The sequence below is a fragment of the Oncorhynchus keta genome, chromosome 32 (assembly GCF_023373465.1).
Source record: "Oncorhynchus keta strain PuntledgeMale-10-30-2019 chromosome 32, Oket_V2, whole genome shotgun sequence".
Taxonomy (NCBI): Eukaryota; Metazoa; Chordata; class Actinopteri; order Salmoniformes; family Salmonidae; genus Oncorhynchus; species Oncorhynchus keta.
Genome location: NC_068452.1, coordinates 35,056,344 through 35,072,546, shown reverse-complemented (window position 1 = coordinate 35,072,546; position 16,203 = coordinate 35,056,344). Strand labels below are relative to the sequence as shown.

At 43.5% G+C, this 16,203-nt stretch overlaps 3 protein-coding genes across 3 annotated transcripts; 1 reads left to right on the top strand and 2 right to left on the bottom strand.

The window, feature by feature from the left end:
- The first annotated feature begins 759 nt into the window (after positions 1–759).
- On the top strand, positions 760–5,797 carry LOC118374459 (protein crumbs homolog 3). Its single transcript, XM_035760881.2, has 4 exons — positions 760–1,065; positions 1,886–2,111; positions 4,206–4,249; positions 4,364–5,797. Exons 2-4 carry the CDS (start codon positions 2,012–2,014, stop codon positions 4,571–4,573), a joined length of 354 nt encoding a protein of 117 aa, XP_035616774.1. The 5' UTR covers positions 760–1,065; positions 1,886–2,011; the 3' UTR covers positions 4,574–5,797.
- Positions 5,798–6,538: 741 nt separating this feature from the next.
- On the bottom strand, positions 6,539–9,301 carry LOC118374457 (tubulin beta-4B chain-like). The gene is made up of 4 exons (XM_035760879.2): positions 9,140–9,301; positions 8,319–8,427; positions 7,992–8,102; positions 6,539–7,885 (listed from the first exon to the last, which is right to left on the bottom strand). Exons 1-4 carry the CDS (start codon positions 9,194–9,196, stop codon positions 6,828–6,830), a joined length of 1,335 nt encoding a protein of 444 aa, XP_035616772.2. The 5' UTR covers positions 9,197–9,301; the 3' UTR covers positions 6,539–6,827.
- Positions 9,302–11,836: 2,535 nt separating this feature from the next.
- Positions 11,837–14,721, bottom strand: LOC118374461 (tubulin beta-4B chain-like). The gene is made up of 4 exons (XM_035760884.2): positions 14,553–14,721; positions 13,766–13,874; positions 13,288–13,398; positions 11,837–13,187 (listed from the first exon to the last, which is right to left on the bottom strand). Exons 1-4 carry the CDS (start codon positions 14,607–14,609, stop codon positions 12,130–12,132), a joined length of 1,335 nt encoding a protein of 444 aa, XP_035616777.2. The 5' UTR covers positions 14,610–14,721; the 3' UTR covers positions 11,837–12,129.
- Positions 14,722–16,203: the final 1,482 nt, after the last annotated feature.

Sequence of the window (16,203 nt, the reverse complement as noted above, 5' to 3'; positions counted from 1 at the left end):
GGACCTATGTGGCAGGGATACTTTCTGCACACATAATGATGTGACTAATCAGTGCTTTTTGCAGACTGCAGAATGTAGGCCTACATAACATACAATATTGGGGTGGTTATGGGTTGACAATCAACCACATCAAATACAAACATGGAAATAGAATCATACATTGATCAGATTGTGTTTTCTATGCCAGTCTTCAGTCACATTCTGGCATAGGCCTAGATGAAACTGCGATTAGGCAAGGATTAAGGGACCATGATTAGCTGTGCTTATGGTATTTCAGGATTCTTTTTATCTTGCTTTGAGGATAGGGTCAGCTAGAAAAATATAATTGCTCTCCACTAGAGGTCCTAAAACGGAAAACAAATTCTCACCATGTACTCACATGAAACATGTGTCCCTCAAAATACAGGATTTAAAAAATGCAGCCCAAAGTTTCTCAAAATGTTCAGTGTTTACTCATTGGGCCTGAACATATTCCACAGCCTTTTATCTTTCTTTTGCAGATGGAAAAAAAGGTAGATGAACACTTTCAAGGCTTCAGACATACATCAATAGAACAGTGTAGAACTTGAGAAAGGGTCCCATAGAACTCTAATAGTAAAGGATCCATAATGAGAGAGAGAAGAGCAATGGGAGGAAGTAGGCTCCATTGAGCAGGTGGATTTCTGTCCACTAGTCCGGTGCCTCATCATACAAAGGGTATCTGTCTCCTGTACCACAGGTTGATACTAGGCTCAGGTACTGTAACATGAGACTGAAGTGAACCATGTGACCATAGGGGCGACGTTTACATAGTTAAATCTATACAGGTAGTCTACGGTGATATATATCAAAATAAACCCATTCAGCCAGTAAAACGGCTTTGCGATCCGATTTAGTTTACAGATTATTTTTTCAAACGTTGTTGGGAAAGGTTTAATCATACACACGTCCTGACATATGATCCAGTTTCGGTTCACCAACTCACTCGTTTAGGTGAGGCGGCGGAAGCGAGACGTTTTTTTCCCCGCAAGGAGTTGGATTGATCCCCGTTGCCTAAAACAGATATCAACATTTTTCGGTGAAAAGGTGTGTAAAATGATATGTACAGGTCTGTCTATAATAAAATTATATACTTCTTGTATTATTAGATCGACTCATTTGTTGTGGAGCAGGAGTGCAGTTTCTCTTTACATAAAATGGCTTGGAAGTATTGGAAATTAATTATGGGGCACTATAAATCCTATACTTTACAATACTTTAATAAGGCTTTACTTTTATTTCGATAGGATGCTACTTTCACAACATTTACTAAGAATATGATTTATGAATTGTCATTTGTTATCTCAATGCCCTCCCTCCCCACCTCCCTGAACAGGTGCAATTTTTTTGACATGGTGCTGAATTAATCACAATTGTAATTTTGCCTCTATGGTCAAATGTACATTTTAGTCATTTAGCAGATGCTCTTATCCAGAGCGACTTCCTGGAGCCATTAGGGTTAAGTGCCTTGCTCAATGGAACATCGTCAGATTTTTTTATCTAGTCGGCTCAGAGATTCTAACCAGCAACCTTTCAGTTACTGGCACAACACTCTTAACCCCTAGACTACCTGCAGCCCTATCAATTTCCGGTTGGACAGTTTCTGACAGTCAGAAATGTTTATAATAACTTGATTCATTATGTTCTATTGTATTGTCATGGTATGGGATAAATGTTTCTCCTGGGACTTACAATGATTCTATGCAGAATGAAATATAGAAAGCTGATATGATTTCATCTTCTCTTACATTTTATGTCACTTTATGAACCAGACTCAATAACATTGGGGTTTCAATAGAGACTCGGGCTCAGTATGGCTCCTTATGAACGGTTCTTTTGTTCTTTAACACCAACTTCATCTCTCTAGAGCGGCCCTGGAGACTGACGCCGGTGTGCTTGTCTGCTGGGCACTACTCCTGATGAAATGGCCCCGACCTGATGTCCAGGCGTCCCCTTGCTGATGGTCTACCCTCTTAAGAACCCATTGGTTTAAATGGAGATGGCACTGCTCCCAGACATAGCGGCCTGGCCTGGTCTCCTGACTGGGAGTGTCCTACTCCTGGTTTTGGGGAGTAATCCTTCCTGGGTTGTGGGTGAGTCATGCCACCACCTCTACACCCCCCATCCTTCTTGTGAAATAACCCCATCACCACCACACTGGATTGTCTCTGACCACAGACAAACAATCTACTGTACGACTGCTTGGAACGATATGCACAAAAACACAAAAGCAGGTTGCACACAATTCTAGGCATTTCTCAATTAAAACTAAAGCATGCAGTAACTTGCCAACAGGCTATACAAATATTTCGTAATGCGTGAGAGCTTTGGGTAGGAACCATTGGTATGAAAAGCTCTGGTACATCCACTTTTCTTAATGCAGACATGTGATTTCTCTGCTTGTATTTGTAATGATTTATTACTTGTTATAAAGTATGTATAAGTCATTCTATGTTATATTTTACACTGCTATTCGTCAGTGCACTGAACTGTTAGTCAGGATCATTATCAGATGATAGTAAGACGTTATAAGGGGGTTGTATGTGCTTATAGAACGTTTTCACAATGCATTATAGCTGTATATTACCCAGCAAGAAACAATAGATAAAGCAGCCCTTAGTGGTCGTTCTGAGTGCTCTTCTGATTTTCTGGTAATGGGACAACACTGAACAATGGCTGCACTCCAATGCAGACACCTCCAAGCGGTAATGTTAACTGTAGTTAGTTTGCTACAATAAACGTATCAGGCTGTCACTGCTACAGGAAGTTTTCCTGTGTCTCATTTTGAGCAAAAGTTGTGCCCCTCCCCCAAACAACCTACCCTTGTTTTTAGTTATCAAGGTGTACTTTTGCCCCTGGGGGAGTTTACTATTTTACTATTTGCATTAGCCAATCATTAACTTAGTTCGACATCCCTAAATGGGCGTTGAAGTTTTCTAAGCAAGACATCTACTGTGAATGAATAGTCAATAATCACTTTGACACCGCACTGACATGGTAACCAAAATATAATAGTGCTTTTCCAGATACTTCAACTCGTAAAACTGTTCAGGGGCTGAGCTTCACTGACCACGGGCAAAGTCCGCATTCCAAGTCCTCTCCTCCCCCTCTCTTACATTCAAGTAGTTACTGTGCGGGATGTCACAGAGTAATCACATGGCTTGTCATGGAGAAAGTGTCACGGCTGACTAGGAGGGGAAGGTAGTAATCAGGTGCAGAGAGCAGACAGTTCACGGAAAATTGCACTTTAATCCGGCACAAATTGATCATGCTCAAAACACAGGGCGGAAACCACAGACCAACCCAAAACACAGGTTAGCAACGGTCCGGAGCACAATAACGCCTCCGAACCGAGACGTGAATGTAATACAAACCCGCACAAACAAGGGCGGGCTACACAAGCTTAAAGAGCAAAGCAAATCAAGAAAACACAAATAGGAACTAATAAGACTAAACTAATAGAAAAGGGAATAAGGGATCGGTGGCGGCTAGTAGGCCGGTGACGACGACCTCCGAGCACCACCCGAACAGGCAGGGGAGCCAACTTCGGCGGGAGTCGCGACAGAAAGTGCCTGAAAAAAGCACTGGACTTGAGGAACTCAGTGATCCCATCACATTGCAACAGGCTATTATGTTGTCAATCTATCAATCTAAAAATGACATCAACTTCCACCTTTCTGTTTTGTTTCCCCCTCCCCCTAGGCTGTAATTAAATTACTCTTAACTGTATTTAAATAACTTGATGTGTTAAAACATGTGCTTATTTGATTATTATAATCCCCATGAGTTTTTACAGAAGCTGCAGCTACTCATCCTGGGGTCCACAAAAAAACACAAAACATGAAAAGTAACAAAACACTGATACAGTCACAAATTTAAAATACAACAATATACAAACAATACAACTACAAAATAATACAAACAATACTCATATACATGCTTTTACATTTGCATGTTGTTCTGGTATGTGGTCATGTGTGGACATGTAGGTTGTTGCCTCAGAGCACCACATGTGTCATTTCTATTACATGCACTTGGTATACAGTGTGTCATTTTAAAATGACCTGTTTTTCCACATTGTTCAATCCTAGTGTGTTATGCTACATTGATCAAAGAGAGGGTCTATTTGTATTCTTGTAGCAAACTATTACAATGACCTGAGTGGTAATCTTGAATGTTTTCTACAGGGGACAACACAACTAATAGTCTACCCTCTAACACAACTGCCCCAGTGAGTAAACTGCTGCTATCTTTATCTCTGTTTTTGTTAGAGGAACTTAAACCAGAAGTATCCAGAGCTTTATTTCTGAGAATGACTACTACCCCTGTGTTGTTCTGCATCTAGGGGCCCAACATTGCAGCTATTGTGGCCCCGACTGTTATACTGGGGCTGCTGGCCATAGCATCTGCTGTGCTAGTGTGGCTTTTCTGCGTGGTGAGGAAGAAGAGGCAGACGGAGGGGACGTACCGGCCCAGTGCTGAGGAGCAGACGGGGGCCAGCAGTGTTGAGACACCAGACACACTCAAACTGCCCAAGGAGGAGAGACTCATCTGAGCCTAGTCTCTCAACACCTGTCCTGTACATCCAAGCAACATCTAAATCCTGATGACTGTAGAAGCTCCACCTAAAGAGCTGATGATTACCTAGATATTAGAGGGTCATGACACAATGTTGACAGATACAGGGTGGGACGAGAGGTACACAGCACCTAGCCCTGGAAGAGGAGGGCCCAGGCACTGTGTACTGTATGTACTGCAAGCACATGGACTAGTGCTAGTACAGGACCTGGACACAGACGTTGGGATAGCTACAGCAAATACCACAGCTTGTAACTAGAATAACTAGAACTAAGGTTCATGGGGCTCTGACTGCTTTCTCTATGGTGTGTTATTTAATAGCACTGGCATATTTGAATGGGATACACATGTACAAAATCATTCAAACGGTCATACTGGAAGAGGAAACAAACCTTCACCTGCACTAGATGGAAGAGGACCAGTATTCAGTCCCTGCTCATACTCGTCTTTGATAAATACATTTCAGTCTGAGTATTTCAGTCCTCTGTCTAGGCAATTTGGCTCTCTCAACAGCTACAAAAAGACTGGATACAGTCTAACTGCTATAATCGTAAGCAGACTGCTGTTACCTGTGCTACCATGATACATGTAAAAAATTATATTGGTATGTAATGTAAATGTTTGTATAAATTCCTTATAGATTACTTAAATGTATAGCGTGCAATAATATTTGTTTAACCACTATTGATTGTCAGAAAAGCATTTCATTGTCTAGATTTTTACACTGATTACTTACCTCAATACATGTCTCACTACTGAATCAGTCCTGTATCAGTACTGTATACAGCTTTACAGATAATGACACTGTAAGCTAATATTATCTGGAAAACATTTCTCCCAGTGGGATATTCTGTTTGCGGATACTGTGTGCAGAACAAATAATTATGTCATTATTAATCATATTTAAGCACAAAATGAATGATTGTTTACATTTGAATAATTGTATTGTAGTATTTCAGAATTACATTTGAATAATTGTATTGTAGTATTTCAGAATTGTTACATTAATTTAACATTGGCTGAAATGTGATACTACATTAGATCATATCTTCTATGTGTGTTCTTACCAGTACGCTGTTTGTATTTTGACAAGCCTATGATGGGATTCAATTCTCATCATGTAGAGTTGTTACACAATGTCATGACATATTTATCTTTTGTAGCCTACATTTTAAATAAATACCAATAGTCATTTTTAGAATTGGCCACCTCAGTAGATTTTCTTTGCATAATCAGTGTTGGACTTTGATCAGATGATGTCAAGACTTGCTTCTCTCTCTCTCTCTTGTGAAAACACAACCAGACTTCTATGAGGAATTAACGAGAGGGCAAAAGCAGAAGACAGAGCATCGTATAAGCTGGCATCATGTATCAGACATCCCTAAAATGGTGAGTGTGAAGTATATGAGAAATAACGCACTTGCTCAGCATGCAGACCTTACTAGTCAGCTTTCGGTGAAGCTGTGATTGACAAAATAGCTTCAGTCAGAATTATTAGCCAGCGGCAACTGACTGCAGGAGCTGGGAAGTGATGACTGCTGAAAACAATGAATCCAAGTCTTTCTGTCTTTAACAGTCACTATACGTCAGTCTCATTTCACCTGTTGTTACATTCTAGGAATGCATTCCAATGCAGTGTATTGCTACTAACTCATTGGCATGAACGCATAGTGGGCAGTGCAGTTTGTCTTCAGCCTGTAGTTAATGCTCCCTCACAAACCCAGTTTCCAACTGTGGTTGGCCTTTTCTGGTTTGTAAATCTGCTTTTACCTTTGAAATTTTGGGCTCATAGCTTCAAAATCATATAATTTACAGTATGTGAACATACTGTGATTGTACATGCTAACTTTAACCTAGTGTGTCATTTCAATTTCATGTTGTACAGTAATCAAGTCTATATAAGACCATATTAATTATTCATAACACCCATCAAATAAAAACATAGAGTAAGTACCAATTTAATTTGAACTTTAAAATCACTTGCTTTTAATTCCGCAAAGCAATGATGAGATGAATGTAGGAAAATGGAAACAATTCAGTGGATTTCCAACATACAACAACAAAAGTTGACTACTATCTGGTAAGATCACTGTTTAATGTGGAAAAACATTCAATTCATTTAGGAACATCTGCCTTCTTGAGAGAAAGCAGATGGTAAGGATGAAGGGATGGAGTTGGGGACAGGACGGAGGGGAGTGATAGACTGTTTGGCAGTTGAGTGACTGGATGGTTTAGGCTGCTTCCTCTTCTCCCTCCTCTTCAAACTCGCCCTCCTCAGCGGTGGCATCTTGGTACTGCTGGTACTCAGACACCAGGTCATTCATGTTGCTCTCAGCCTCAGTGAACTCCATCTCATCCATACCCTCTCCGGTGTACCAGTGAAGGAAGGCCTTACGACGGAACATGGCAGTGAACTGCTCAGAGATACGCTTGAACAGCTCCTGGATGGCTGTGCTGTTGCCGATGAAGGTGGCAGACATCTTGAGGCCGCGGGGTGGGATGTCGCAGACAGCGGTCTTCACGTTGTTGGGGATCCATTCCACAAAGTAGCTGCTGTTCTTGTTCTGGACGTTGAGCATCTGCTCGTCCACCTCCTTCATGGACATGCGACCACGGAAGATGGCGGCCACGGTGAGGTAACGGCCGTGACGAGGGTCGCAGGCCGCCATCATGTTCTTGGAGTCGAACATCTGCTGGGTGAGCTCAGGCACGGACAGGGCGCGGTACTGCTGGCTCCCCCTGCTGGTGAGGGGGGCGAAACCGGGCATGAAGAAGTGCAGGCGGGGGAAGGGCACCATGTTGACAGCCAGTTTGCGGAGGTCTGCGTTGAGCTGGCCAGGGAAACGAAGGCAGGTGGTCACTCCACTCATGGTGGCCGACACCAGGTGGTTGAGGTCTCCATAGGTGGGTGTGGTGAGCTTGAGAGTGCGGAAGCAGATGTCGTAGAGGGCTTCGTTGTCGATGCAGAAGGTCTCATCTGTGTTCTCCACCAGCTGATGCACAGAGAGGGTGGCGTTGTAGGGCTCCACCACTGTGTCGGACACTTTGGGAGAGGGCACCACGCTGAAGGTGTTCATGATGCGGTCAGGGTACTCCTCACGGATCTTGCTGATGAGCAGGGTGCCCATGCCAGAGCCAGTACCCCCACCCAGGGAGTGGGTGAGCTGGAAGCCCTGGAGACAGTCACAGCTCTCTGCCTCCTTCCTCACTACATCCATGACAGAGTCTACCAGCTCTGCTCCCTCTGTGTAGTGGCCCTTGGCCCAGTTGTTTCCAGCTCCGCTCTGACCTGCATACAAGTGTCATAAACCACAACTTCACTGACGGGACAAGATTACATTAGTAGTCTACCACCAAATCTCATATTTCCACTGACTACCAAACCAATCACTCACCGAAGACAAAGTTGTCTGGCCTGAAGATCTGTCCGAAGGGGCCAGACCTGACAGAGTCCATGGTGCCCGGCTCCAGATCCACCAGGATGGCACGGGGGACATACTTCCCACCTGAAAAAGACAATAAATATTGGGTGTACTGAACCAATTATTACTGTGCATATTTGCACTGTATTTGTGATAATAGGGTACCTCTGAATGCCAGTCTTTTTTTTGATTGTTAATACAAGATTCTATTTAATCAATTGTGTATGTTTCTGTTTGTTTCAATAATTGGTGACATTATGTGGTTAATGTATGCAATGCTATATAATGTGCATACTGTACCTGAGGCCTCATTGTAGTACACATTGATCCTGTCTAGCTGCAGGTCGCTGTCTCCATGGTAGGTTCCAGTCGGGTCAATGCCATGCTCATCACTGATCACCTCCCAGAACTGAGACAGTGAGAGAGAGAGGAGTTGAGATGCAAGTCAATAGCAATACACAGAATCATCCATTTAAAATGCAAGTTAGAATATAAAATATAAATAAATAGATATAATGCAATGTCTTTTCTGTTACATGGACATTTACCTTTTTTGTGAGAAACACAAATAGCATAATTTGCCCTAAATATTCCCTTTACATAATTATGTAAGCCTCTAAATTATTTAAAGGATGTATTAAAATTCCATATTGATCTAAATATTTATCAGGTTAAATATGTTGTGTCATAAAAGAGAGAAGAGGATGGTATTCTAGTACCGTTATCTCTCCCTTCCACCGCACGTCCATTTATGGACCCAAATAACTATTGGATATGAGTCAGCAGCAACAATAACAAATCTGCCTATTTCATATGCAACAGTGATTCAAACTGATAGTAATCGGATATAGCTATTGTTTAGCCTATTTCTCTTATACACATATTTATTTTGTGCACGGAATGACCATGCATTTTTCATGCATGTTATATTATAGCCGATCGATAATGCAGTTCTGCACCAGCTTCCTCTACAAGTCTTACGGGTGGATTACCAGCGGTCTTTCTTCATTTTGCTATATGCAGAGGTAAAAAGGAAAAGTGGCTTTATCTAGCTCGCCTGCTATAATTCACATTAAGCAATTTATTTTCTTGGTAAAATACAAAGGAGTCAACAATGATACCTTGGCTCCGATCTGGTTACCGCACTGGCCGGCTTGCAGATGCACTATTTCTCGCATTATGGCTGGATGGACGGGCGTTGGCAGTAAGGAGACCGCAGTCGAGATTTGGCCCGGAGGACGCTTTTTCTCTTCTTCCCCAGCTGACTGTCTGATGGGCCCGCCTCTCCTTCAACTACTGGGCCGAATCGGTGGGCGTCATCCTCATGGTGACCAAAGACCAGAGGAGAGAAGGGATCCTAAACTCGTGGAGAGAGTGGATAGGATGCTGTTATTTGGAAGTCTTCATCAATGAGCGTTCCAGAGATGGGCAGTCACCCGAACCTACTGACTGAGTGGTGTAGTGATGCGCAGTCACCCGGCCCTACTGACTGAGTGGTGTAGTGATGCGCAGTCACCCGACCCTACTGACTGAGTGATGAAGTGATGCGCAGTCACCCGACCCTACTGACTGAGTGGTGTAGTGATGCGCAGTCACCCGACCCTACTGACTGAGTGGTGTAGTGATGCGCAGTCACCCGACCCTACTGACTGAGTGGCGTAGTGATGCGCAGTCACCCGACCCTACTGACTGAGTGGTGTAGTGATGCGCAGTCACCCGACCCCACTGACTGAGTGGTGTAGTGATGTGCTGTCACCCGACCCTACTGACTGAGTGATGAAGTGATGCGCAGTCTCCCGACCCTACTGACTGAGTGGTGTAGTGATGCGCAGTCACCCGACCCTACTGACTGAGTGGTGTAGTGATGCGCAGTCACCCGACCCTACTGACTGAGTGGTGTAGTGATGCCAGTCACCCGACCCTACTGACTGAGTGATGAAGTGATAACTGCATGCATCTTACAATAAAATAGACTATCGTAAGTGAGCTGAAGGTATCATTGTCATCAACCCACTAATGATGTTCATGAGAGAGTTTCCCCAGTAACACAAAGTGGTCACAATCACGAGTGGTGAAGCACAAGATACAAACAACACACTGTGGACTGATGATATATTGGCACCAACCAAAAAAATACATATTTAAAATACCATACTGTAGATTGAGGCGGATGGTAGTAGGCTATTATTAAATCAATATTCTGAAACCTACTGTGGTCAAGAGAAACACCCTGCAAGTGTGATCAAACAGGTAGTCCCTCCTGTGAAGCCCCCTCCCATTATGTAAATCCAATCATTTACACAGGCTTCACAGGAAGAAACTTGGTTTGGCATTGATGTTGTGTACACTGTAAAGGTGTTGCTGTAACATTAACAGTCATTTACAGGCAGCTAGGGGTAAGTAAGTCAATGTATTTCATATTGCAGTAGAACTACTGCAATTTAAATACAGTGTCAAAATGAGTACTGTGTAATGACACATGGTACAATACCATAGAACTTAGGTATATTTCACTGGTCACCCCCACGCATATCTCCTTCACCAACTTTAAGCATCAGCTGTCAGACCAGCTTACAGATCATTGCACCTGTACATAGCCCATCTGTATAGCCCATCCAACTACCTCATCCCCATATATTTTTTTATATTTTCTTCTCCTTTGCACCCCAGTATTTCTACTTGCACATTCATCTTCTGCACATCTGTCACTCCAGTGTTTATTTGCTAAATTGTCATTATTTCGCCACTACGGCCTATTTATTGCCTTATCTCCTTAATCTTGCTTGCCTACGGAGCTGTGAGGGGAACGGCACCTCAGTACCTCCAGGCTCTGATCAGGCCCTACACCCAAACAAGGGCACTGCGTTCATCCACCTCTGGCCTGCTCGCCTCCCTACCACTGAGGAAGTACAGTTCCCGCTCAGCCCAGTCAAAACTGTTCGCTGCTCTGGCCCCCCAATGGTGGAACAAACTCCCTCACGACGCCAGGACAGCGGAGTCAATCACCACCTTCCGGAGACACCTGAAACCCCACCTCTTTAAGGAATACCTAGGATAGGATAAGTAATCCTTCTCACCCCCCCCTAAAAGATTTAGATGCACTATTGTAAAGTGGCTGTTCCACTGGATGTCATAAGGTGAATGCACCAATTTGTAAGTCGCTAAATGTCTGCTAAATGACTTAAATGTAAATGTTAAATGTAAATCTTACCTCATTTGCACACACTGTATTTAGACTTTTTCTATTGTATTATTGACTGTACGTTTGTTTATTCAGTGTGTAACTGTGTGTCACACAGCTTTGATTTATCTTGGCCAGGTCGCAGTTGTAAATGAGAACTTGTTCTCAACTGGCCTACCTGGTTAAATAAACCACTCTTATCCATCCCCTATATATTTTAAATTGATGGGGGCACTGTAACCACATAGGAGTTAGATTGGTACAGCATTCTCACTAACAGGTGAAAAGAATAGTCTCTTACAACCTAATGAGCCATAAACAAAAAGGTTTTGACGCTCCAAAAATACAGTACGGTACTGTATTCTGTGGAAAGGAATTACAGCACCATTCCAAATACAGCAGCTCTTTGCCGGCACACAACATTTTCCCAATGCACCATAATTGACCTACCATGGTCCAAAGTGTGTTATGTATTCTATCTGACCCGCTGGTTGTACGTCAGTGCCACTTACTGATGTACAACCAGCAGGTCAAATGATGGACTGATGTTTTTACAGAAAGATTGTTTTTTTTTGTAAACTTTGAAAATGATCTCAGGTATTTAAAATGTTATTTAAGTAAAGCAACACACCAAGCATTGGAACACATTGTTAATTTATTCACATAATTCAATTTAGACATCGAGTTACAGCTTGCTGCTTTCATAAGAAACCTCATGTTAGAATACCCTCTGACTTCTAGGATGAGACCTGAAAACCTTACAGGATACTAATTAGACTGAAGGGAACCTCTGAAGAGATGCTTGAGCACATTCATTTAATTATCACAAATCGGAGTTTCCTTTTCTTTAACATTAACTTAACAAGTTGTGCTTTGGGGTCAGGACGGAGGGGAGTAATAGACTGTTTGGCAGTTGAGTGACGGGATGGTTTAGGCGGCTTCCTCTTCTCCCTCCTCTTCAAACTCGCCCTCCTCAGCGGTGGCATCTTGGTACTGCTGGTACTCAGACACCAGGTCATTCATGTTGCTCTCAGCCTCAGTGAACTCCATCTCATCCATACCCTCTCCGGTGTACCAGTGAAGGAAGGCCTTACGACGGAACATGGCAGTGAACTGCTCAGAGATACGCTTGAACAGCTCCTGGATGGCTGTGCTGTTGCCGATGAAGGTGGCAGACATCTTGAGGCCGCGGGGTGGGATGTCGCAGACAGCGGTCTTCACGTTGTTGGGGATCCATTCCACAAAGTAGCTGCTGTTCTTGTTCTGGACGTTGAGCATCTGCTCGTCCACCTCCTTCATGGACATGCGACCACGGAAGATGGCGGCCACGGTGAGGTAACGGCCGTGACGAGGGTCGCAGGCCGCCATCATGTTCTTGGAGTCGAACATCTGCTGGGTGAGCTCAGGCACGGACAGTGCGCGATACTGCTGACTCCCCCTGCTGGTGAGGGGGGCAAAGCCGGGCATGAAGAAGTGCAGGCGGGGGAAGGGCACCATGTTGACAGCCAGTTTGCGGAGGTCAGCGTTGAGCTGGCCAGGGAAACGAAGGCAGGTGGTCACTCCACTCATGGTGGCTGACACCAGGTGGTTGAGGTCTCCATAGGTGGGTGTGGTGAGCTTGAGAGTGCGGAAGCAGATGTCGTAGAGGGCTTCGTTGTCGATGCAGAAGGTCTCATCTGTGTTCTCCACCAGCTGATGCACAGAGAGGGTGGCGTTGTAGGGCTCCACCACTGTGTCGGACACTTTGGGAGAGGGCACCACGCTGAAGGTGTTCATGATGCGGTCAGGGTACTCCTCACGGATCTTGCTGATGAGCAGGGTGCCCATGCCAGAGCCAGTACCCCCGCCCAGGGAGTGGGTGAGCTGGAAACCCTGGAGACAGTCACAGCTCTCTGCCTCCTTCCTCACTACATCCATGACAGAGTCTACCAGCTCTGCTCCCTCGGTGTAGTGGCCCTTGGCCCAGTTGTTTCCAGCTCCACTCTGGCCTGCAGACAGAAGTGTCATAACCCATTATTTCCTGGACAAGATTTTAGAAGTAGCCTACCAACAAATCTCATGTCTGCACTGAACACACCAACCACTCACCGAAGACAAAGTTGTCTGGCCTGAAGATCTGTCCGAAGGGGCCAGACCTGACAGAGTCCATGGTGCCCGGCTCCAGATCCACCAGGATGGCACGGGGGACATACTTCCCACCTGAAAAACCAAATCAAAATGAAATACATTTTTATTTGTCACATACACATGGTTAGCAGATGTTAATGTGAGTGTAGCGAAATGCTTGTGCTTCTAGTTCCGACCATACAGTAATATCTAACAAGTAATCTAACAATTTCACAACAACTACCTTATACACACAAGTGTAAAGGAATGAATAAGAATATGTACATAAAATAAGAAGAGGGAAATGTTGGGCATACTGAAACTAGTGTTGCTGTAAATGTTTTATATATGTATTATTTGTTTGTATAAGTGTAATCAGTTAATTTTTCCTAATTAAAACAGCAGTTTACATGTTTCAATAATTGGAGACATTGTGGTTTATATAATGTGCATACTGTACCTGAGGCCTCATTGTAGTACACATTGATCCTGTCTAGCTGCAGGTCGCTGTCTCCATGGTAGGTTCCAGTCGGGTCAATGCCATGCTCATCACTGATCACCTCCCAGAACTGAGACGAGAGAGAGCGAGGGAGGGTACAGGGGGAGGAGATGCAAGTCAATAGCAATACACAGAAGCATCCATTTAAAACGAAAATTAGAATATAAATAAATAGATAATGCAATGTGTATTTTCTGTTGCATGGACGGTTACCTTTTCAGAAGCAACACAAATAGCATGACTTGCATTAAATAATCCCTTTACATAATTATGAAATCGTCTAAACACTTCAAATTAAGCATTAAAATGCCATTTAGACCGAAATATTAATCGGGTTGAATATGTAATGTCCTAGGAGGGAGGACGGAGGTATTCTAGTAGGCATTCTAGTATTCTAGTACCATATCTTTCCCTTCAACGCCCATTTTACAAGGACCCCAAATAACCATTGAGAATGAATCAGCGGAAACAATAAAACATTTTTTTTTCAATCAGGGCATATCATATCGTATGCAACATCGATTAAAAATTAGTTTCTTGTGCACGGAATGATCATGCATTTTTCGTCCATGGTAGCCTATAGGCCTATTATAGCCCATCGAGGATGCAGTCTTATGGGTGGATTACAAGCGGCCATTCTTAATTTAGCTACGCACTACGCAGAGAGAACGAGGTTTATCGAGGTCGCATGCAATCCCCAAATGAAGCAATCTATTTTATTGATATACAAACAAGGGAAGAGTAATACCTTGGCTCCAATCTGGTTTCCGCACTGTCCGGCTTGCAGATGCACTATTTCGCGCATTTTGGATGGAAGGAAGGGCGTTAGCTGTGAGGATTCGACGGTGGAACGAGAAGGTACTGGGCTTGGAGGACTCTCTTTGTCTTCTTACCCAGCTGACTATCTGATGGACCCGCCTCTCCTGCTACTACTGGGCGGAATCGGTGGTGCAACCTGACGTCATCCCCATGGTAACGAAAGAGGAAAAGTGGGATACGTTGTCCTAGGCTCGTGGAGAGAGCGGATAGGATGCTGTGATTTGGAACTCGCCATTTTATTTATTTTAATTTATTTAACCTTTATTTAACTAGGCAAGTCAGTTAAGAACAAATTCTTATTTACAATGACGGTCTACCAAAAGGCAAAAGGCCTCCTGCGAGAACGATAAATAAATAATAATAGTAATAATAATAAATACAATATAAATACAGTGCAAAACACACATCACAACAAGAGAGTCAACACAACACTACATAAAGTGAGACCTAAGACAACAACATAGCGAGGCAGCAACTCATGACAAAATAGCATGGTAGCAACACAACATAACAACAACATGGTACAAACATTGGGCACAGACAACAGCACAAAAGTCAAGAAGGTAGAGACAACAATACATCACACAAAGCAGCCACAACTGTCAGTAAGAGTGTCCATGATTGAGTCTTTGAATGAAGAGATTGTTCCAGAGATGCGTAGTTACACGACTATAGTCACTGAGTGGTGTAGTGATAGCTGCATGCATCCTACAATAACATCTCTTGTGAGTAGCCTGAAATTATCATCGTCATCAAGCCACTAATGAATGTTCATAGATTTTCCCCAATAATATAAAGTGGTTACAATCACATGTAGTGATTGCTACAAACCACACACTGTGGGCTGATGTTGAGAGTTTCAATTTCCTTGGTGTCCACATCACCAACAAACTATCATGGTCCAAACATACCAAGACGGTCGTGAAGAGGGCACGACAAAACCTTTTCCCCCTCAGGAGACTGAAAAGATTTGACATGTCCCCATATCCTCAAAAGGTTCTACAGCTGCACCATCAAGAGCATCCTGACCGGTTGCATCACCGCCTGGTATGTCAACTGCTCGGTATCTGACCGTAAGGTGCTACAGAGGGTAGTGCAAACGTCCCAGTACATCAATGGGGCCAAACTTCCTGCCATCCAGGACCTATATAATTGGCGGTGTCAGAGGAAAGCCCATAAAATTGTCAGAGACTCCGGTCACCCAAGTTATAGACTGTTTTCTCTGATACCGCACAGCAAGCGGTCCTGGAGTGCCAAGTCTAGGACCAAAAGGCTCCGCAACAGCTTCTACCCCCAAGCCATAAGACTGCTGAACAATTAATCAAATCGCAACCGGACAATTTACATCGACACCCTCCCCCCCTCCTTTTTTTACACTGCTGCTACTCGCTGTTTATTATCTATGCATAGTCACTTGTGTTACTTTTTATTATTAATTTTTATTTTAGTCTACTTGGTAAATATTTTCTTAACTCTTCTTGAACTGCACTGTTGGTTAAGGGCTTGTAAGTAAGCACTTCACGGTAAGGTTTACACTTGTTGTATTCGGGGCATGTGGCAAATCAAGTTGGATATGATCT

Coding starts and splice junctions, on each gene's coding strand:
- LOC118374457 (XM_035760879.2), bottom strand. CDS start 9,196: ATGCGAGAAATAGTGCATCTGCAAGCCGGCCAGTGCGGTAACCAGATC. Junction 8,428..9,139: donor GTAACCAGATCGGAGCCAAG/GTATCATTGTTG, acceptor TCACTGTCTCAG/TTCTGGGAGGTGATCAGTGA. Junction 8,103..8,318: donor GTACTACAATGAGGCCTCAG/GTACAGTATGCA, acceptor TGTCTTTTTCAG/GTGGGAAGTATGTCCCCCGT.
- LOC118374461 (XM_035760884.2), bottom strand. CDS start 14,609: ATGCGCGAAATAGTGCATCTGCAAGCCGGACAGTGCGGAAACCAGATT. Junction 13,875..14,552: donor GAAACCAGATTGGAGCCAAG/GTATTACTCTTC, acceptor CTCTCGTCTCAG/TTCTGGGAGGTGATCAGTGA. Junction 13,399..13,765: donor GTACTACAATGAGGCCTCAG/GTACAGTATGCA, acceptor TTGGTTTTTCAG/GTGGGAAGTATGTCCCCCGT.
- LOC118374459 (XM_035760881.2), top strand. CDS start 2,012: ATGGAGATGGCACTGCTCCCAGACATAGCGGCCTGGCCTGGTCTCCTG. Junction 2,112..4,205: donor TAATCCTTCCTGGGTTGTGG/GTGAGTCATGCC, acceptor TGTTTTCTACAG/GGGACAACACAACTAATAGT. Junction 4,250..4,363: donor CCTCTAACACAACTGCCCCA/GTGAGTAAACTG, acceptor TTCTGCATCTAG/GGGCCCAACATTGCAGCTAT.